This window comes from Camponotus floridanus, unplaced genomic scaffold (genome assembly GCF_003227725.1).
Source record: "Camponotus floridanus strain SB8 unplaced genomic scaffold, Cflo_v7.5 scaffold122, whole genome shotgun sequence".
Lineage (NCBI taxonomy): Eukaryota > Metazoa > Arthropoda > Insecta > Hymenoptera > Formicidae > Camponotus > Camponotus floridanus.
Genome location: NW_020229240.1, coordinates 196,072 through 215,894, shown reverse-complemented (window position 1 = coordinate 215,894; position 19,823 = coordinate 196,072). Strand labels below are relative to the sequence as shown.

Genomic DNA, 19,823 nt, shown 5'->3' with positions numbered 1-19,823 from the left:
ATTATACATCACAAAATATATGACTTTATTTGTTCTTTTTTCAGGAGATATTATTATTTTTGAAATATTTACTGTGAGTACAGCAATTATTCAAATAAAAATGACTGACATTAGCCAATTTTGCCTGAATCCATTAAATAAAATCAAATATAAATTAATAGGAGTAGTTGAATATAAGAATCCTATAGTAACAAGAAACAACATCCAAATAGGTCACTATACAGCAATTTGTCCAAGAGCAGAAACATGGGTTGAATACAATGATCTTGATAAAAAATTAAGATATGTTAAAAACAATGCCAAAATAACACCAGCATTATTAATTTATGCCAAAGACAATTAAATATCTAAATTTACACACAAACACACACACACACACACACACACACATCATGATATATTCTAAATTTCATATATAAATTTTTAATTCTAATATACAGGGTGACCCATTTTAACTTAGGCAGCCAAATAACTCGAAAAATAAGCACACTACGAAAAAATGGTTAGAATCAAAATTTCGTCATTTCGAGGGGGACGTACAATGACGTTAAAATCAGCCCCCCTACCCATCCCCCTGGGCGGTGAAGGGGAGCAAGTTTGAAATCTTAAATGGGAACCCCTATTTTTTATTGCATATTCTTGTAGCTTATCTCGAGAGCTTTCCAAAACACTATAATTAAGTACCTTTTTATTAAGTACTTTTTGAGTTATAAGGCTTGAAATAATTTCTTAATTTTACATAAACCATAAAATATCTAGTAAACCATTCATTTTTCGATTTCGACTTTTCGAAAGAAAACACATAGTTGTTTCTAAGAAAAAATATGTAATTTGCAATTAACAATTCCATATTTTTTCTTAAAAACAACTGTATGTTTTCTTTACACCAATTGATTCCTCTCATTATTTTGTACATAAAAGTATGAAGGTAAGATAATCGAAAAATGAATGGTTTTTTTCTAGATATTTTATGGTTTATGTAAAATTAAGAAATTATTTCAAGCCTTATAACTCAAAAAGTACTTAATAAAAAGGTACTTAATTATAGTGTTTTGGAAAGCTGTCGAGATAAGCTACAAGAATATGCAATAAAAAATAGGGGTTCCCATTTAAGATTTCAAACTTGCTCCCCCTCACCGCCCAGGGGGAGGAGTGGGGGGGCTGATTTTAACGTCATTGTACGTCCCCCTCGAAATGACGAAATTTTGACTAACCATTTTTTCGTAGTGTGCTTATTTTTCGAGTTATTTGGCTGCCTAAGTTAAAATGGGTCACCCTGTATATCTTTCGTTTTTAATAGTTTATAGTAATTTATAATAGTTAATAAATAATAATTTTATTATATACATATATAATTTAAAGTATGAGAAACCATATTAGACTTATAAGTTACATTTATGAAATATTATAAAAAATCAACAATGTTTATTTATAAAATGTTATAATGTTATGTTATTTATTTATATTAAAGCGTAACAATTTATGTTTACAAAGAAATTGTGATAGAGTTAAGATTCTTTTCTCATGTCTTTCAATAAATTTAATTTGTTTCTAATATAAAAATTCGAAATTGTTGTTTTTACATTCCTAACCATTACTGTTATAATTTTATTGAGAAGTTAATATATGGGGTAACTGTATTTTAACGTGGATATTAATATGGTTCTTAGTTTCACGCATACATATATATGTTTAATTGATATTTGTATATATAGAATCATAAAAAAGAATAAATTCTCTTCCTAAATGTAATTTTAAAAAAGAACAGTTTAGTACAAAAAATGGAACTTTATATTTTTATAAAAATTGAAACTTTATATGGAGGTCGAAAATAGTTTTTGAATAATCGGCTGGGATACAAAATCTGAAATTTTATATTTTGGTGGTACAAATTATGCCGCGTCGAGTGTACAAGTAGCGATTGATTCTGCCGATGGGGTAGAGTACTTTATTCTTGAGACTGATCGGGGTCAAGGGTAGTTTTTGAGTAATCGGCTGGGGTACAAAATCTGAAATATTATATTTTGGTGGTACAAATTATGCCGCGTCGAGTGTACAAGTAGCGATTGATTCTGCCGATGGGGTAGAGTACTTTTTTCTTGAGACCGATCGGGGTCGGGGGTAGTTTTTGAGTAATCGGCTGGGGTACAAAATCTGAAATTTTATATTTTGGTGGTACAAATTATGCTGCGTCGAGTGTGTAAGTAGCGATTGATTCTGCCAATGGGGTAGAGTACTTTATTCTTGAGACTGATCGGGGTCGGGGGTAGTTTTTGAGTAATCGGCTGGGGTACAAAATCTGAAATTGTATATTTTGGTGGTACAAATTATGCCGCGTCGAGTGTGTAAGTAGCGATTGATTCTGCCGATGGGGTAGAGTACTTTATTCTTGAGACTGATAAGGCGAACTTCAATTGGAGGTTGTTTGAAGCCGAAGGGATGAATATATTAAGTTTTTTTTGATGGTACGAATTAGTACAAATTCAGTCTGCTATATTTCTGTATTTGATTTTCTTTTTTTGTTTTTTTTTTTCATATTGTGGTTCTACTGGCTTAATATTAAGCTAGCAGTGTCACGGTTTTTTTCGAAATTTCGCAAGATACAAAATTATTATTAGTGGTACAAATTAGTACAAATTCAGCCTGTTATAATTCGGTACTTGATTTTATTTTTTAATTTTTTTTTTATTGTGGCCCTGCTGACTAATATTAAGGTGGCAGTGTCACGGTTTTTTTTGAAACTGCACAGAGTACAAAATTATTATTAGTGGTACAAATTAGTACAAAATAGGTACTAAATAATCTGATAGGTTTGATTTGATTTTGCTAATTTGGTCCTGCTAGCTTAATAGAGGTCCGCCTCTAACGCGTCCAGACGCCGGCTCAGTCTGTCGTTCAACTCGAGCGAAGCCTCCAGCCGTCGGATCAGCTCGCTCAGGTCTTCCGACGAGGTGCACGCGCCCGTTCCGATCTCGCCTCGCGAAATTTTCCCGAACGCTTCGTCACCCTCTACGGTCTTAACGTCCGCGCGTTTGCCGTCAGACGCCGTCGCCGTCTTGCCCGTTTGAGATCTCGTTCGCACAGGCGAATGCGTCACGCGAGGTCGCGCGCCACTCTTCATCGCGGCACTCTGTTCACTCGCGAAATCGCCTTGGTTCTCCATCGTCGATCGATTTATACGGTCGCTTCGCGAAACGCCGTGTCTACGTACGCGACGCGTCTAAGTCCCTCACGGTCGCCAATTCGGAAGAAACGCTAGAGTTTGCTTCGCGCCGGATACCGTAAACGGATCCCTCGATTTGACTGCGTGTACCTAACGGAATGGCGAATCGGGGATTCGTCACCTCATGCAAGGGTCCATGTCGCGGTACTACGAGCCGTTCACGCGCCTAAATCACTGTGACCGGACGACGGAGAGATTTGACCTGTCAACAGGGTTCGGATCCTACCTTTCGTTACGATCCTCACGGTCGCCAGTTCGTTTATATCCTCCAACGAACAAGTTCGTTTATATCCTCCAACGAACAAGGATGCTCGGATGATGCCGGATACCGTGTCCGAAATCCTCCTAGAGCGGTGCCTCGTAGAGCCGGATCCTCGGGTTGACCACCGCTGCGGGTCACGGCCACCTCAACTACGCACTCACTCTATTCACGGCAGTGGGAAAAATCCAGCTGCCTCACACCACTGCGCGCCGGCGCTCACGGCCTTTGTTTACGGCCGCGGCGTAACACTACGCGGTGTCGGGTTACACGTCGGAGCTCGCGCTCGACGCGTGATCAGTCGATTCCGTACGCTACGCACTTCGCTCGCGCGTGATTTTTCTTGTCGCGCGCGTATGCTACGCGCGATTTTAATCACCTTTGCCTCTTCTTCCGTTACAGGTTCTCTATCCAGGACCAGGCCGGAACAACCCGCGAAGCCGATGACGACCACCAGGAAGTCGGATGCCCTGCTGCGAGGAACCGCGAAGATTCGCGTCGGCGGATTAATGGTTTTCAGCTCTCTCGGAAATCTCTGGATGTTTCCGTTGCCCACGGGATCGCAGGAACGGGATGACGAAATAAATTTCACTCGAGAAACAATTTCGTTTGTAAAAATATTTATTAAAATAAATATTATTATTTTTATTATCGCACTCGCGTGTGATAATTATTTCTCGACGAACGCACAATGAGCGATGCGTCGAGGGACGGGTTTTTACGTCGCTTGATTACTCGCGTCGGTTAACAATGTAACTCGCGCGCGAAACTGTCGAATTATCTCACTCTCAAATTAGCGAATACGCGATCCGGACTAATTATTTTAGCGAAAATCTGCAGAACACGACGGACTATCTTTCCTTTTTTCGGTTTTCAAGCTGAGCGCTATCCGTGGATATGGTTTCGAATTTTACACGCTGATCGCTATCCGTGGAAAGAGCCAGGAGCTCTGTCCGCGGCGGCTGATATAGCCTCCCCACTCTCGCGCGGCGCTTCGCCCCACCGGGCGCTGGCTCCGTCCATCACACCGCGCGCTGAAAAATTGTAAGTCCCGCCGGTGCAAAAATTTTCGAATTTCGAAAAATCCTTTTGGATCTACGCGTTTCGCGGTGTTCACGATCGAATGAGACGATAAAAATTTTTTCGAAAAATTTGGAGAAATTTCTCGAATTTCGAAACGAAACTTTGCGCGCCGACATTTCGCGTCGAAACACGCCGGAAAATGAAATAAAAATTTTTTCGAAAAATTTTTGGAAATTTTTTGAATTTCGAAACAATACTTTGCGCGCCGACATTTCACGCCGAAACACGCCGAAAAATGAAATAAAAAATTCGGGCGAATTTTTGCACTCTCGGAGTACACCTAGCGCACTTTGCGCACTCGCGCTCGAAACTAAAGTCTAAGTTCGCCGGAGAACGTTGATTAATCGCGTCTCGCGTCACGGCGAGTTACAAAACGAAATTATAAGTATCCGTTCGCTGCGGGCCTAAATCTAAGTTACATATGTACATCACCCGATGTGCTCGCTATCTGCACTTTCGGTTGTAGACGGCGAAAATCGTTCGCGCGCGCCACGCTTCGACGGGAAGCCTCCCCGCGCGTTCCCCGTTCGATTTTTCGGGAAAACCGGAAGTGCACTTTTTCGGAGCACTTTTGCACTTTTTTACAAAGTGACTTATTTCGACTCGCAGGGACCCGAAACAGATTTCCCGCTTGGTCCAGGGTCGAAATTCCTACGGGATCTCGAAACCGGAAGTGAGAATTTTTTCCTCAAAAACGGCCTCGGGACGCGTCGAAACGTATTCTGCGCCAAGTCCGAGTCGGCTACGATCTCGGGATCAAAAAATAGAAATAAGAAAATATTATCGCGGGAATCATCTCTAAATCTCCCGAAATGGATTTCCCGCCGGGTCCGGTGCCGATATTCCGTCGGCGAAGGAAAAATCAAAATCAAAATAATGATAGCGGAAAACATCCCCGTATACCGTGAAATGAATTTCCCGCCAGGTCTGAGCGCGATATTTGCTCGGGAAGTGAAAAAACTAAACGAAAAACGATCACGCGAGAAGCTACTCTACGCGACCCGTGACGGATAAAATAAAAATATATAGAAATCGACGCCGGTCTAACGTCTATGCTGACTCGCGGTTATCCCGGAGCTTGGACAAAAAATAAAATATAATTATCGTCGGGATCACACTCCACGACTCGAGAACTTAATATAATCTATATCGCACCGCTGTGCGATCGCAGGAGCGCCGTACATTCTATAAATAAACTACTAACTAGAGTCTATACAAAAAATGTATACGCTTTTATTTACAACGCTTTTTTATCGTCTTTTCCAGATGTTACTTCCAGCTGGAACAGCCTGGTCGAGCGCCGTCGTCTTCGCGCGTCGCCCTCCTTAAGTGTAGCATCGGGATTTTGTTGCCCTCTCGGTCCGTTTGGTACGCGACCGTCTCGGTCACCATCCGCGTCGGCGATCCTGAAACGGACGATCTCCTAGAATCGCCTCTCTCGGGGATCCCTCCGGTCTCAAGGTTAGGTTAGGTTAGGTTCTCCTCCGTGGACGAGCCACCTTGACGTGGTGGAGGGGCTTAAACCGCCCCCGGCCTCCGGGCCCATCGGGCCCCCCGCTTCGACACCTAGGTGTCGGGGGGGGCCCGGTGGGTCCTTCGGGCCCCCACTTCGACACTTTCATATCGGGGGGCCCGGGGGCCGGGGGTGGTGACCAAGAGCTCGTCATTGCACTTCCCTCCCCGGAAGGGGAGGAAGGGGAGTTCCGCTCCCTCCGGACGCCTTGATCTGATGCGGATAGGGGATGGCAAACCCTGACTACAAATGCCCGGTTTGAGGACACCGGTAAGGGTGGGATAACATCCCAATCCTCACTTTATTCCCCAACTCTTGTTCCTATCCCGAGACATCCTCTCTCTGCTTCTCACCCATCCCTACCTTTATCCCTTTTCCTCCCCATGGCCCTTTGGTTCCAACTTCTAGTGTGTGAATGTGTGTGTGTATGTGTGTGTGGCGCGTCTGGCGCACGTCCCCCCTTCCTCTTATCTCTGATCTCCTCTAGTCCCCCTCTAATACTTCGGGGTGGTTCCCCTCTACCAACAACCACTTCTGAAGAACCATGGAGCACGAAGAAAAAGGAAAAACGATTACGGCCGCAGTGGGCGTCGGAACCACAGCGGACGGCACTGGGGGAGTGTGGACTTTGCTCCCCTTGGGTCGACATTCGACGAAGGGCCGACCACCGATTTGACGACGGGATCGGTGGAGTATGTGGTTACCGCCGCTCTTGAGAAGAATGCGGAGAAGATTGAAGGAAGATCCTCACCAGCTGATATGATTCTCCGTGCTGGCAATGAGGAAGAAGTTCCATTACAGCAAAGGAAGTTAAGAAGCAGAAAGCCCACCGTGGAATTGGATGTGTCAACATCTTGGACTAAGATCGTCGAGGATGAAGCAATGGAAGTAGAAATTAGGCCAACTAATCGAGGCCTAAGTCGAGCGTTGAGCCAGGAGAGCTTAGTCTCTATAAGCTCGGCAAAATCAAGCAGAATCGATGCTCAAGGAGAAATGGATTCTAGTGGAAATGAAGCCCGGTCGCTGGTATCAGTAACCTCTATTGCTTCAGGATCCTCAAATAGAACCATGGCTAAGGCTACTAAGAGGAAACGTGCTGCTTTCAACATCACTCAAGCGGAGAAACGTTCTAAAGAGAACGATGCAATTGCAATACTAGACAGTGATGAGGAAGAACAGCTTACCACACTGTCTGAGAAAGCAACTTCGTAGTTAACTCCCTTAGGATCTGGAGATACGCTTAAAGCAAAAACTTTCGAGGAACTAGCCCAAACAGCCTTTACTTGGCTACACGACATAGACATTTCCCGGAAGAAATGTTCAAACATGAAAGGCTCGGTACATAAAGTGTTTAAAGACAGAGTATCATAGCTGGAGGAACTGATGCAATGTCTGGTTGACAAAGGAGGATCAACTGGTGATCCTATTTTATATAAGATGAAGTTAAGAGAAGCTAGTGAGAGACTTAAAGCTAAAGAGCAAGAAGAAAACAAATGGAAGGAAGAGAGAAGAAATTTGGAAAGAGAAGTGGAAGCTTTGTACAAAAAAATAGATGAATTGGAACTCATGGTTCATCAATTTAGTAGAGGAAAAGACTTTAATCTAGAAGAGTATAAGAAGGATAGTAAGTATTACCTGACCACATATCCAGCGTTTAGGCCTGCGATAAAGGGAGAAAGAAGGTTACTTACTGGTGAAGCTACTCTCACTAAGAACTTACCTGGAAAAGACGCACCTACCTGCCTGCGGAGTAGTAGTAGAGGTCTTGGTGAGTTTGTCGATGATGGAAGTATGGGTGTTCCTGGTCCTGGTCCTGGTATTGATCCGGGTCCTGGTCCTGGTTCTCCTGGTCCTGTCCATGGTCCTGGTCCTGGTCCTGGTCCGGTGGCCGCACCTAAAAAAGAAAGAGAAAAGAAACTAATATCAGGAAATGAAGAGGAAATTGAAAATATTAAAATACAAATAAAACAACTTAGTTTAAGGAAAAAAGAATTACATAAAGAAAGAAAAGAAACTGTTCCGAAAGTTAAGGTTATCAGTAATATACAGCTTGTCCCGCCCAGGCAAACGGATTTAGCTAAGAAAGAAGATATGGAAAAGTCAACGAATAAAGTGAAAGAGAAAGACAAACATGCAATAGTGGATACAAAGTCAGAAGAATGGACTACAGTTAATAGAAAAGAGAAAAAGAAACAGAAAAGAGGAAAGGACACGAGCCAAAGTCAGAAGAAAGACACGGTGCACCCTGACAAAGGAGGAACCAGAATCACTGGGGCTAAACCGCGCCGTAGGAAGCTGCCTAAAACAGCAGCAGTTGCAATAAGAGGAAGAAATGAAAATGCCTCGTACGCTGACATCCTCAAGAAGGCTCGTTCTGAAATATCTTTAAGTGAGATTGGAGTAGAAAACACTAGAATTAAAAAGGGAATTGACGGTGCGGTAATAATAGAGATTCCTGGTCCAGAAGGACAAAATAGTGCGGACCGGCTAGCATCGAAATTAAAAGAAGTCTTAAAAGATGACGATGTAAACGTTACATGTCCGTCTATTAAAGCGGAAATACGTGTATTTGGATTCGACGACTCGGTAACTACAGAGGAAATCCGCAATACCATCGCGGAAAAGACAAATCGTACTGTGGAAGAGATTAGAATAAGCGCAATATGATGGATGTATAATGGACTTGGATCTGTATGGATTCAATGCCCTGCGGCTGTGGCCAATCAAATTACTCAAGAAGGAAATCTGAAGCTAGGATGGACTATAGCTCGGACAAAACTCCTCCGGAAAAGGCCTCTTCAATGTTATAAATGTTGGGCGTACGGACACGTTAAATTCTCGTGCACGTTCAAAATCGATAGACGTAGAATGTGCTACTACTGTGGCATGGAAGGTCACTCGATCAAGAATTGTTGCGCGGAAGTTCCCAGCTGTGCAATATGTAGAGATCAAAAGCTGCCTCATAGACGAGTGGGTGCTAAAGGCTGCAGCATGGAGCAATCGACAACAAGTGGCAAACCGCTGCCACGCATCAAGTTGACAGAGAGAAGAAAAGCGATAGGAATGCCGGGTCGGAGGCCGGAAAATATGGAAATAGAGGATGCGATTTAATATCACTCAATGTAACCTAAACCATGCATGGGGTGCTCATAACTTGTTGCACCAACATATGCTGGAAAAAGACATTATTTGCCTTGGTATCGGAACCGATTTGTATTCCCGCTGTTGATTGGCAAGGCTCAAGGAACGGAAAGGCTGCAATAAGCTGGAAATCTAAAGATCTGGAGTATCAATGTAAATTGGATAAGCAGGGTACTGAGTATGTTATAATACAATATAACGATGTCTATTTGGTATCCTGTTATATTTCTCCTAATAGCACGTTGGTAGAATATAACCAATTCCTTGACGAATTGGAACGGGATATTAGACGGTTGAGGTGCTGTAAGATACTAATAGGTGGAGACTTCAACTCTAAATCCGAATACTGGGGTTCCAGTACTACGGATGCTAAAGGAGAATTGGTTGAAGAGTGGGCTGTCACGCATGGATTGGTGTTAGTTAACACAGGTACTACACCTACCTGTGTCAGACCGCAAGGAGAGTCTGTAATCGATCTTACTTGGGCTACTCCCAGTATGGTTAATCTGATAGCAAGATGGACTGTAGATGTTGAGTCCCTGACGCTGTCGGACCATAGATATATACAGATACAAATAGGAAAAAGTAGCTTATATACAAAGAAAAAAGAGGCTCAATCCACCATGCATAATAAATATCCACGTTGGAGCTGGCGTAAAATGGACACTGATATGTTTGTCGAAGCCCTTGAGCTGAGCAACACAACTTGGAAGTTCCAAGAAGAGGACGATCCTAACGATGATGCAAATAAGATTGTATCTATGATATCTGATGCTGCGGACATGGCCACTAATCGGATTAACACTCTGAAAGGAGGAAACAGGCATATTGGTGGAGCCCTGCTCTACAAGAGCTACGTAAGGATTGTATACGAGCTAGACGAATATGGACGAAGGCAAGGCTAAGAAAAAAAAGAAATAGAGAGACGGAAAAAGAGTTGAAAGATACAGAGAAAGACTATAAGACTAAAAGAGATATATTAACAAATGCTATTTACAAAGCCAAAGAGGAGGCATGGAATTCACTAATTGCTGAGATCGACAAGGACCAATGGGGTCTTCCATATAAACTTGTAATGGGGAAGCTGAGGAATTCCGCTTTGGGTTTGACAGCGACCCTGGACGCAGTCACATTGGACAGAGTAATAAGCGATCTGTTCCCTAGAAATGAAGTCCGCACTAGTGTACCCGTCACGCTGGAATGGAAGGACGAGTGGAATGTCACCCCACTGGAGATTTATCGAGTAGTTAACAAGAATAAAAGCAATATCAATGTTGCGCCTGGTCCTGATGGAATTGCACACGTGGCATGGAAAAGGATTCCTGACTTCTTTAGAAGTACGGTTGCAGAGTTGATGACGAAATGCCTGAAGAGTGACATATTCCCGGATCAGTGGAAAGTCGCCAAACTTGTACTAATACCAAAAGGACAAGATAATGAGGATGGTATCCCTAAGACCTATGGTATAAATACCTATGGTATAAGTACCCCTTAGACCTATTTGCCTATTGGATAAAATAAGCAAAATTCTGGAAAAAGTTATTATGCTAAGAATACAAGAGTGGCTAAGGCACAATGAAGGAAAACTATCCGCGAATCAATTTGGGTTCCGACCAAACCATTCAACCATTGATGCACTTAAAAAAGTGACTGGAGCTATAGAGGAAGAGATCGCGAATGGCGGCGTCGTTGTAGGCATTAGCCTTGATATTAAAAATGCTTTCAACAGTCTTCCATGGTCTAAAATTAAATATACACTACTTAAGAAGAATTTTCCTAGATATATAAGGAGAATAATAACTAGTTATCTAAGCAATAGGTATATTGAATACATGATTGAAGATGGTACCATACACAAAGAGCAAGTATGCATGGGAGTCCTGCAAGGATCTGTTGTAGGGCCTTTTTTATGGAATATAACCTATGATGGTATACTGCGGGTAGACAAGTTACCGGACACGGAGGTTGTTTGCTACGCGGATGATGCCTTATCACTGCGAGATAACTTTGAATCTGCTAAAACGAAAGCAGTGATAATGGTGGAAAGAGTCCTGGAAAGGACTCCATCAAAGGAAAGGAAAGGATTACATCATTAGGACTAGAGGTAGCACTACCAAAAACGCAAGCTGTTGCGTTTTATCGTAGGAAAAAGAAGGCTCCTCCACCGAATCTGTCATAAGAATTAACGGAGTAGATATTAAGATCATGTCCGAAATGAAATATTTGGGAATCATGTTAGATTCCAAACTTACATACGAGGAACATATAAGATATGCTACAAAAAAGGCGAGTAAGGTATGCAAAGCATTATGTCGACTAATGCCAAATTTGAGAGGTCCGTGCGAAGCGAAAAGGAAACTGTACGGGAACGTAGTGCAATCCATCGTGCTATATGGTTCCCCAATATGGGGAAAGAGAGAGACTGTCAAAGGTCAAAAGCCTCCAAAGACCATTGAGGCAGGTGCAGAGACTGGTCGCGGTGCGGATCATCGCGGGGTATCGTACCGTCGCATACGACATGGCGACTTGCCCGCACTCCACCGTGGACACTATTATCCGAAAAGTATAGGGAAACCTACTGGCGCATCAAACAGCACATCTTAGATGGTATGCTGGATAGAGAAATGGAGAAACGAATCAGGAAAGAAGAAGATGACTCCCTGATGACGAAATGGAAAAATTCTATTCGACAAAGTCCTACTATCGCTGGTAGTAACAATCCAGCTAGAAGAGCCATATGTGAACATTTGGAAGAGTGGCTGAATAGAAATCATGAAGCAATTAACTATAGGATGACACAAATGTTGAGTGGACATGGCTGTTTTCGAGCATTCCTCCACAAAATCGGTAAAGAGGACAACAGTAATTGCTTACAATGTGTGGGATCTTCTTCTTGGAATGCAAAAGAGGATACAGCTAACCACACCATGGTAGAGTGCCTAGCTTGGCATGTTGAGAGAGAGCAGCTCCTAGCTACGATGAAATGCCAACGTACCTGGAGGAATATTATCTCTGAAATATGTCAAAACAAAGATAAATGGAAAAGTGTAAATAGTTACGTGCAAACTGTAATAAAACAAAAGGAAGAGCTCGAGAGAATTAGGGAAAGACAGAGACATACTAATGATCGAGGAATAGATTAGAGGAGGAGCAACGTATAAACATAATAGTACACACACACACACACACACACACACGCACGCACGCACGCACACACGCACGCACGCACGCACGCACGCACGCCCGCCCGCCCGCCCGCACGCACGCACGCCCGCACGCACGCACGCACGCACGCACGCACGCACGCACTTACCTATATACTTATATACTTACCTACATACTTACCTAACTAGAGATGGACTTTATTTATGTACATTTATGTATACAGGGTCTACCAAAAGTGTGGAAACCCCTAAATATCTCGGAAAATATACGTTTTACAGAAAAGTGTTTCCAACAAAAGTTGTAGGGTTTAGGAAGATCTATATACTGATTCTATCAGTTTGACCTTGGATGGCGTCGTCAAGGTCAGGTCAAGGTCACATTGACTTTTTTAAATGACACCCCCTACATTTGATTGCATATTCTTATAGCTTAATTCAAGAGCTTTCCAAAACACTATAATAATGTTCATTTTTATTAAGTACTTTGCGAGTTATGAGGGTTGAATGATAGAGTAGCGCCGGTATTAACATTATCCAAGGTGTACTACATGGAGGTTACTCGCTCGGATTTGCATCTGTTGTGTGTGTGATCCAGCTAACTAAGGCAAGATCGATTCCTCAACATATCCTCATATTTCGCTGAAGTCAAATTGCCAAAAAATTGCTCCATAAAACGTGTATGAAACGTCTCGTTAGTTCCTTCATTTACCGCTATGTGACGCACTACATGCAGTCTAACTCGCATTTAAAATTCAACTAAGAATGTATAAAGCTATCAAAGAACGAGCACCTTCTAACTTCAGCTTTGAGCAAGCAGAAATTAATTGTTATCGTCCAAATACAACGTACGATTAATTAAAATTAAACGTTTTAAAAATGGCTGGCGACTTGTCGGAACGTGAAAGAATCACTATCCTCATGATGCGTGGATGGGGTGATAACGAAAGATCGTTCTCTGATGTCGTTCGATTATTTAATGACACGTATCCGAACCGTCGAATTAATAAGTCCACTGTGTTAAAAACAATAGAACGTTTTAGACAAACTGGTAGCGTAAGAAATCGCTCTAAGTCAGGAAGACCATTGTCTGCAACCAACGAAGAAAAACAACTTGATGTTCTGTAGACATTTATTGAAGATCCCAATTCTAGTGTTCAGAGAGTCGCTCATACTCACGATATTGCTCCCATGTCGGTTTGGAGAATTTTAAAGAAGAACAAGTTCCATCCATATAAATTGCAATACGTTCAAGAATTGCAAAACGGAGATGAGGAGCGTCGTATACATTTCTGTGAAAGAATGATGGCACTAATAGATGTCCGGCCCATCTTCCCTTATCAAATTGTTTTCACAGACGAGGCAACTTTTACCTTAACGGGAGAAGTTAATAATCAAAATTTTCGTTTCTGGTCAGATGAGAATCCGAATTGGGTGCGGGAAACTCACACACAACATCCACAAAAAATAAATGTATGGTGCGGAATAATAGATGGCTATTTAATAGGGCCGTTTTTTTTTGAAGAATATTTGAACGCTCAAAGGTATGAGAGATTACTTGTTGATCAAATAATTCCAGCCATACAGAATACTTTTCCAAATAATTTCCAAGAAATATGGTTTCAGCATGATGGAGCTCCTGCTCATTTTGGTGCAGGACCACGTCGTATTTTAAATGAGACTTTTCCGCTACGGTGGATAGGAAGAAGGAACGGAAATGAGGGAGGAGAGGATTGGCCACCTCGGTCACCAGATCTAACTCCTCTTGATTATTATCTATGGGGATATCTGAAGAGTAAGGTTTACAGAACAAAACCTAAAACCATTCACGAATTGATACAGCGAATAAGGGATGAAATGGCTTTGATACCTTTTGAAACGAATCGTAAAGTCATTTCTACATTCTACCAAAGATTAGCATATTGTCAGGAAGTAAATGGCAGCCACTTTCAGCATTTACTTTAACACATTGAAACACATTTGCAATCGTTTGGTGCAACCTAACCTGATCTCTGTATACACGCACCGCACGCACGCACACGCACACATTTCGAACAATTATTATGATAAATGAGCATCCACAAATTTATTTACTGTTTACTATGTCGATTGCTTTCCAGGTCTTTAAATGCTCGATTGTAATTTGGTTGGGTCTTTGCTTTTGCTGACTGGATCCACGACCGATCTTGCCTTAGTTAGCTGGATCACACACACAACAGATGCAAATCCGAGCGAGTAACCTCCATGTAGTACACCTTGGATAATGTTAATACCGGCGCTACTCTATCATTCAACCCTCATAACTCGCAAAGTACTTAATAAAAATGAACATTATTATAGTGTTTTGGAAAGCTCTTGAATTAAGCTATAAGAATATGCAATCAAATGTAGGGGGTGTCATTTGAAAAGTCAATGTGACCTTGACCTGACCTTGACGACGCCATCCAAGGTCAAACTGATAGAATCAGTATATAGATCTTCCTAAACCCTACAACTTTTGTTGGAAACACTTTTCTGTAAAACGTATATTTTCCGAGATATTTAGGGGTTTCCACACTTTTGGTAGACCCTGTATATGTCTACTTACTTACTTAAGTCAAATGTATATACACTCGTCCACAAAAAAAACGCATCACTTAAATTGCATCAAAAAATAGCCTAAATTCAAAAGTGCAAAACTTCAAGAAGAATGATCCGATCAAAGCGTTCTTGGTCTCATTTTAACGCTTGAAACCTCTAGTTTAAGATGCTTCGATGCCGATATCCGTGCATTTCCCCCCGTCCCGGGATCCTGAAGAAAACGGACATGCCTCAAGCATCAAAAAAATTGGTCGAGTTTGACAATGCCCACGGACTGAGATAAATTTTTTCAGCATGTCTCATGTCAGCCATGTTAAACCTTGCACTTTTCCCTACAAAATGAAAAAAAAAGAAGTCGCTACGATTTTTTCACGCCGAGTTACGGTCGTTTGAAAAAAAAGTTGCATTTTCGCTTTATTGTCGCATAACTCAGTCAAATGTCATCTGATCGAAGCGTTTCTTTTTTCATTTTAAAGCTTGAAATCTGTACTTTAGGAAGCATTAGAAATATTTTATTCATCGGTTGATCCCAATTTGTTGCAATTGTTTAACAAACATGATGTTTTTAAAGAAAACATGCCAAACTTTTCATGACCCCATGGCATGCAGAACAATTTTTTTGCTTAACCTCGTCCACAGCACTTTAAAATACGCATTCTTCCAAACAAAATGAGAAAAAAAACATATTTGTACGATTTTTTTTAGCGAAGTTACAGCTGTTTAAATTCAACGTGATTTTCTCACATTACTCCAGTATGCACGAAATGAAACTGAAAAATGCGAAAAACGGTGTTAACTTTAAAAAGCTGTAACTTGGCCAAAAATGTTCCGATTAAGATGTTTTTTTTTTCATTTTGAAGCTCCGAATGTGTACCTTAAGATGCATTTAAGACATTTTCAACACATCCTTTGTTCTGTCCGCCTTTTTTATGAAACGAAGATCAGAATTGTAGAAACTTTGCATTACTCTACGACATGCAATAATTTTTTTTCGCTGAACCACGTCTGCAGCGTCACAATGCACGCACCTTTTCGTACAAAATGAACAAATAACGATCTTCCTACATTTTTTACATCTAAATTTAAATAAAGTCACTAGGATTCTTTCTGACAAATTTGCGGCACATCAACGATATGTATGCATTTTGTTCATTTACCGCCAGCATTAGAATTACCCGGTACGCACCGCGAGGAGGTTGCTGGTCGGATTTTGCGTACCATTTCGCCCTGAAAAGGGCGGTTTTTGCACGCAATATCCGGCCGGCGAAGGCAAGATAAGCGCGCGGCTCATCCGGCAAGTGAAGGCAAGATGAGCGCGCGATTGATCCGGCCGGTGAAGGCAAGATTAGCTCTTAATAACGCGTATTACTGCCACGTCTACGAGTCACTTCTCGCAGACGGTTCGACATGCTGTTAACGCAAGCTCGAATAATATCTTGCGGTATCTCGCGCCAAAGTCTTCGCAGAGTTTCTACCAATTCCTGCATGTTTCTGGGAGGCTTTTGTAATCTCCGAAGTCTTCTTCCCATGAAGTCCCACACGTGTTCTATTGGATTCAAGTCGCGACTTATTGCTGGATGTTGAAGAACTTCAATGTCATTATCCCGTAAAAAATTGCGCGTAATTACGGCAGAATGAGCGCGAGCGTTATCTTGCATTAGTACGAATCTTGGTCCCATGAGTTGACGCATCGACAACACTTCGGGAATCAAACACTCATTTATGTAGCGTTCTGCTGTTAGGCCGCCTCTATTGCCTTGATTGTCGGGAAGACGTGGTATGACGACTAGATTCGTGCGCCTATCCCGCGATACTCCGCCCCATATCATAACTGATCCACCGCTAAACGCGCGAACAGATTCGATCATGTTTTCTTCGAACCGTTGCCCACGACGGCGCCAAACAACGGATTCTGCCATCCGAACCATAGAGGCCGAACCGCGACTCGTCCGTGAAAAGGACATTCCGCCATTCCCTCCAAGTCCAATTCGCATGATTTCGTGCATATTGTCTTCGGCCTTCTCTATGACGGCCCAGAAGTAACGGCGCTTGGGCACGAGCTCGCGATCGTAAACCCTGTTCGTGTAATCGTCTCCTTACAGTTTCATCACTTATCTGTCTATTCGGCATAACAGCATGCGCGATTTGTCGCGCTACAAGCACTGGATTCCGTATCGCCGCTCGAGCCAAATTTCTATCCTCCCTTGCAGTTGTGACGCGTCCTCTACCTGATCCTATTCTGCGGCCATATCTTCCAGTTTCCCGAAATCGGTTCCAAATCCGTGAGACGGTCGACTGATTGATGCCCAATCTTTCAGCAACGTATCGCTGACTAAAGCCTTCCTCCAACAAAGCAACAATACGGGCAGAATCATTTTCGTTAACCGCCATAATTCTGTTAAAATGAGACACGAAATCTATCGTGGCCACCAGCTGAATGAAAAAAATTTAAACATCAATTTTTGTAGCGTACAACATACACATACAGCATACACATACGTATTTACGTATCATGTGCATACGTATATTGACACGTTCTAAGGACAATACGTTTTAAATTTTTTAAAGTGATGAAATGCTGTATGTGTATGTTGTACGCTACAAAAATTGATGTTTAAATTTTTTTCATTCAGCTGGTGGCCACGATAGATTTCGTGTCTCATTTTAACAGAATTATGGCGGTTAACGAAAATGATTCTGCCCGTATTGTTGCTTTGTTGGAGGAAGGCTTTAGTCAGCGATACGTCGCTGAAAGATTGGGCATCAATCAGTCGACCGTCTCACGGATTTGGAACCGATTTCGGGAAACTGGAAGATATGGCCGCAGAATAGGATCAGGTAGAGGACGCGTCACAACTGCAAGGGAGGATAGAAATTTGGCTCGAGCGGCGATACGGAATCCAGTGCTTGTAGCGCGACAAATCGCGCATGCTGTTATGCCGAATAGACAGATAAGTGATGAAACTGTAAGGAGACGATTACACGAACAGGGTTTACGATCGCGAGCTCGTGCCCAAGCGCCGTTACTTCTGGGCCGTCATAGAGAAGGCCGAAGACAATATGCACGAAATCATGCGAATTGGACTTGGAGGGAATGGCGGAATGTCCTTTTCACGGACGAGTCGCGGTTCGGCCTCTATGGTTCGGATGGCAGAATCCGTTGTTTGGCACCGTCGTGGGCAACGGTTCGAAGAAAACATGATCGAATCTGTTCGCGCGTTTAGCGGTGGATCAGTTATGATATGGGGCGGAGTATCGCGGGATAGGCGCACGAATCTAGTCGTCATACCACGTCTTCCCGACAATCAAGGCAATAGAGGCGGCCTAACAGCAGAACGCTACATAAATGAGTGTTTGATTCCCGAAGTGTTGTCGATGCGTCAACTCATGGGACCAAGATTCGTACTAATGCAAGATAACGCTCGCGCTCATTCTGCCGTAATTACGCGCAATTTTTTACGGGATAATGACATTGAAGTTCTTCAACATCCAGCAATAAGTCGCGACTTGAATCCAATAGAACACGTGTGGGACTTCATGGGAAGAAGACTTCGGAGATTACAAAAGCCTCCCAGAAACATGCAGGAATTGGTAGAAACTCTGCGAAGACTTTGGCGCGAGATACCGCAAGATCTTATTCGAGCTTGCGTTAACAGCATGTCGAACCGTCTGCGAGAAGTGACTCGTAGACGTGGCAGTAATACGCGTTATTAAGAGCTAATCTTGCCTTCACCGGCCGGATCAATCGCGCGCTCATCTTGCCTTCACTTGCCGGATGAGCCGCGCGCTTATCTTGCCTTCGCCGGCCGGATATTGCGTGCAAAAACCGCCCTTTTCAGGGCGAAATGGTACGCAAAATCCGACCAGCAACCTCCTCGCGGTGCGTACCGGGTAATTCTAATGCTGGCGGTAAATGAACAAAATGCATACATATCGTTGATGTGCCGCAAATTTGTCAGAAAGAATCCTAGTGACTTTATTTAAATTTAGATGTAAAAAATGTAGGAAGATCGTTATTTGTTCATTTTGTACGAAAAGGTGCGTGCATTGCGACGCTGCAGACGTGGTTCAGCGAAAAAAAATTATTGCATGTCGTAGAGTAATGCAAAGTTTCTACAATTCTGATCTTCGTTTCATAAAAAAGGCGGACAGAACAAAGGATGTGTTGAAAATGTCTTAAATGCATCTTAAGGTACACATTCGGAGCTTCAAAATGAAAAAAAAAAACATCTTAATCGGAACATTTTTGGCCAAGTTACAGCTTTTTAAAGTTAACACCATTTTTCGCATTTTTCAGTTTCATTTCGTGCATACTGGAGTAATGTGAGAAAATCACGTTGAATTTAAACAGCTGTAACTTCGCTAAAAAAAATCGTACAAATATGTTTTTTTTCTCATTTTGTTTGGAAGAATGCGTATTTTAAAGTGCTGTGGACGAGGTTAAGCAAAAAAATTGTTCTGCATGCCATGGGGTCATGAAAAGTTTGGCATGTTTTCTTTAAAAACATCATGTTTGTTAAACAATTGCAACAAATTGGGATCAACCGATGAATAAAATGTTTCTAATGCTTCCTAAAGTACAGATTTCAAGCTTTAAAATGAAAAAAGAAACGCTTCGATCAGATGACATTTGACTGAGTTATGCGACAATAAAGCGAAAATGCAACTTTTTTTTCAAACGACCGTAACTCGGCGTGAAAAAATCGTAGCGACTTCTTTTTTTTTCATTTTGTAGGGAAAAGTGCAAGGTTTAACATGGCTGACATGAGACATGCTGAAAAAATTTATCTCAGTCCGTGGGCATTGTCAAACTCGACCAATTTTTTTGATGCTTGAGGCATGTCCGTTTTCTTCAGGATCCCG

At 42.2% G+C, this 19,823-nt stretch overlaps 2 protein-coding genes across 2 annotated transcripts; both read left to right on the top strand.

The window, feature by feature from the left end:
• The first annotated feature begins 8,748 nt into the window (after window positions 1-8,748).
• On the top strand, window positions 8,749-9,189 carry LOC112639964. Its single transcript, XM_025415540.1, has one exon. It carries the CDS (start codon window positions 8,749-8,751, stop codon window positions 9,187-9,189), a length of 441 nt encoding a protein of 146 aa, XP_025271325.1.
• A 2,639-nt stretch (window positions 9,190-11,828) lies between these two features.
• LOC112639963 lies at window positions 11,829-12,362 on the top strand. The gene has a single exon (XM_025415539.1). It carries the CDS (start codon window positions 11,829-11,831, stop codon window positions 12,360-12,362), a length of 534 nt encoding a protein of 177 aa, XP_025271324.1.
• Window positions 12,363-19,823: the final 7,461 nt, after the last annotated feature.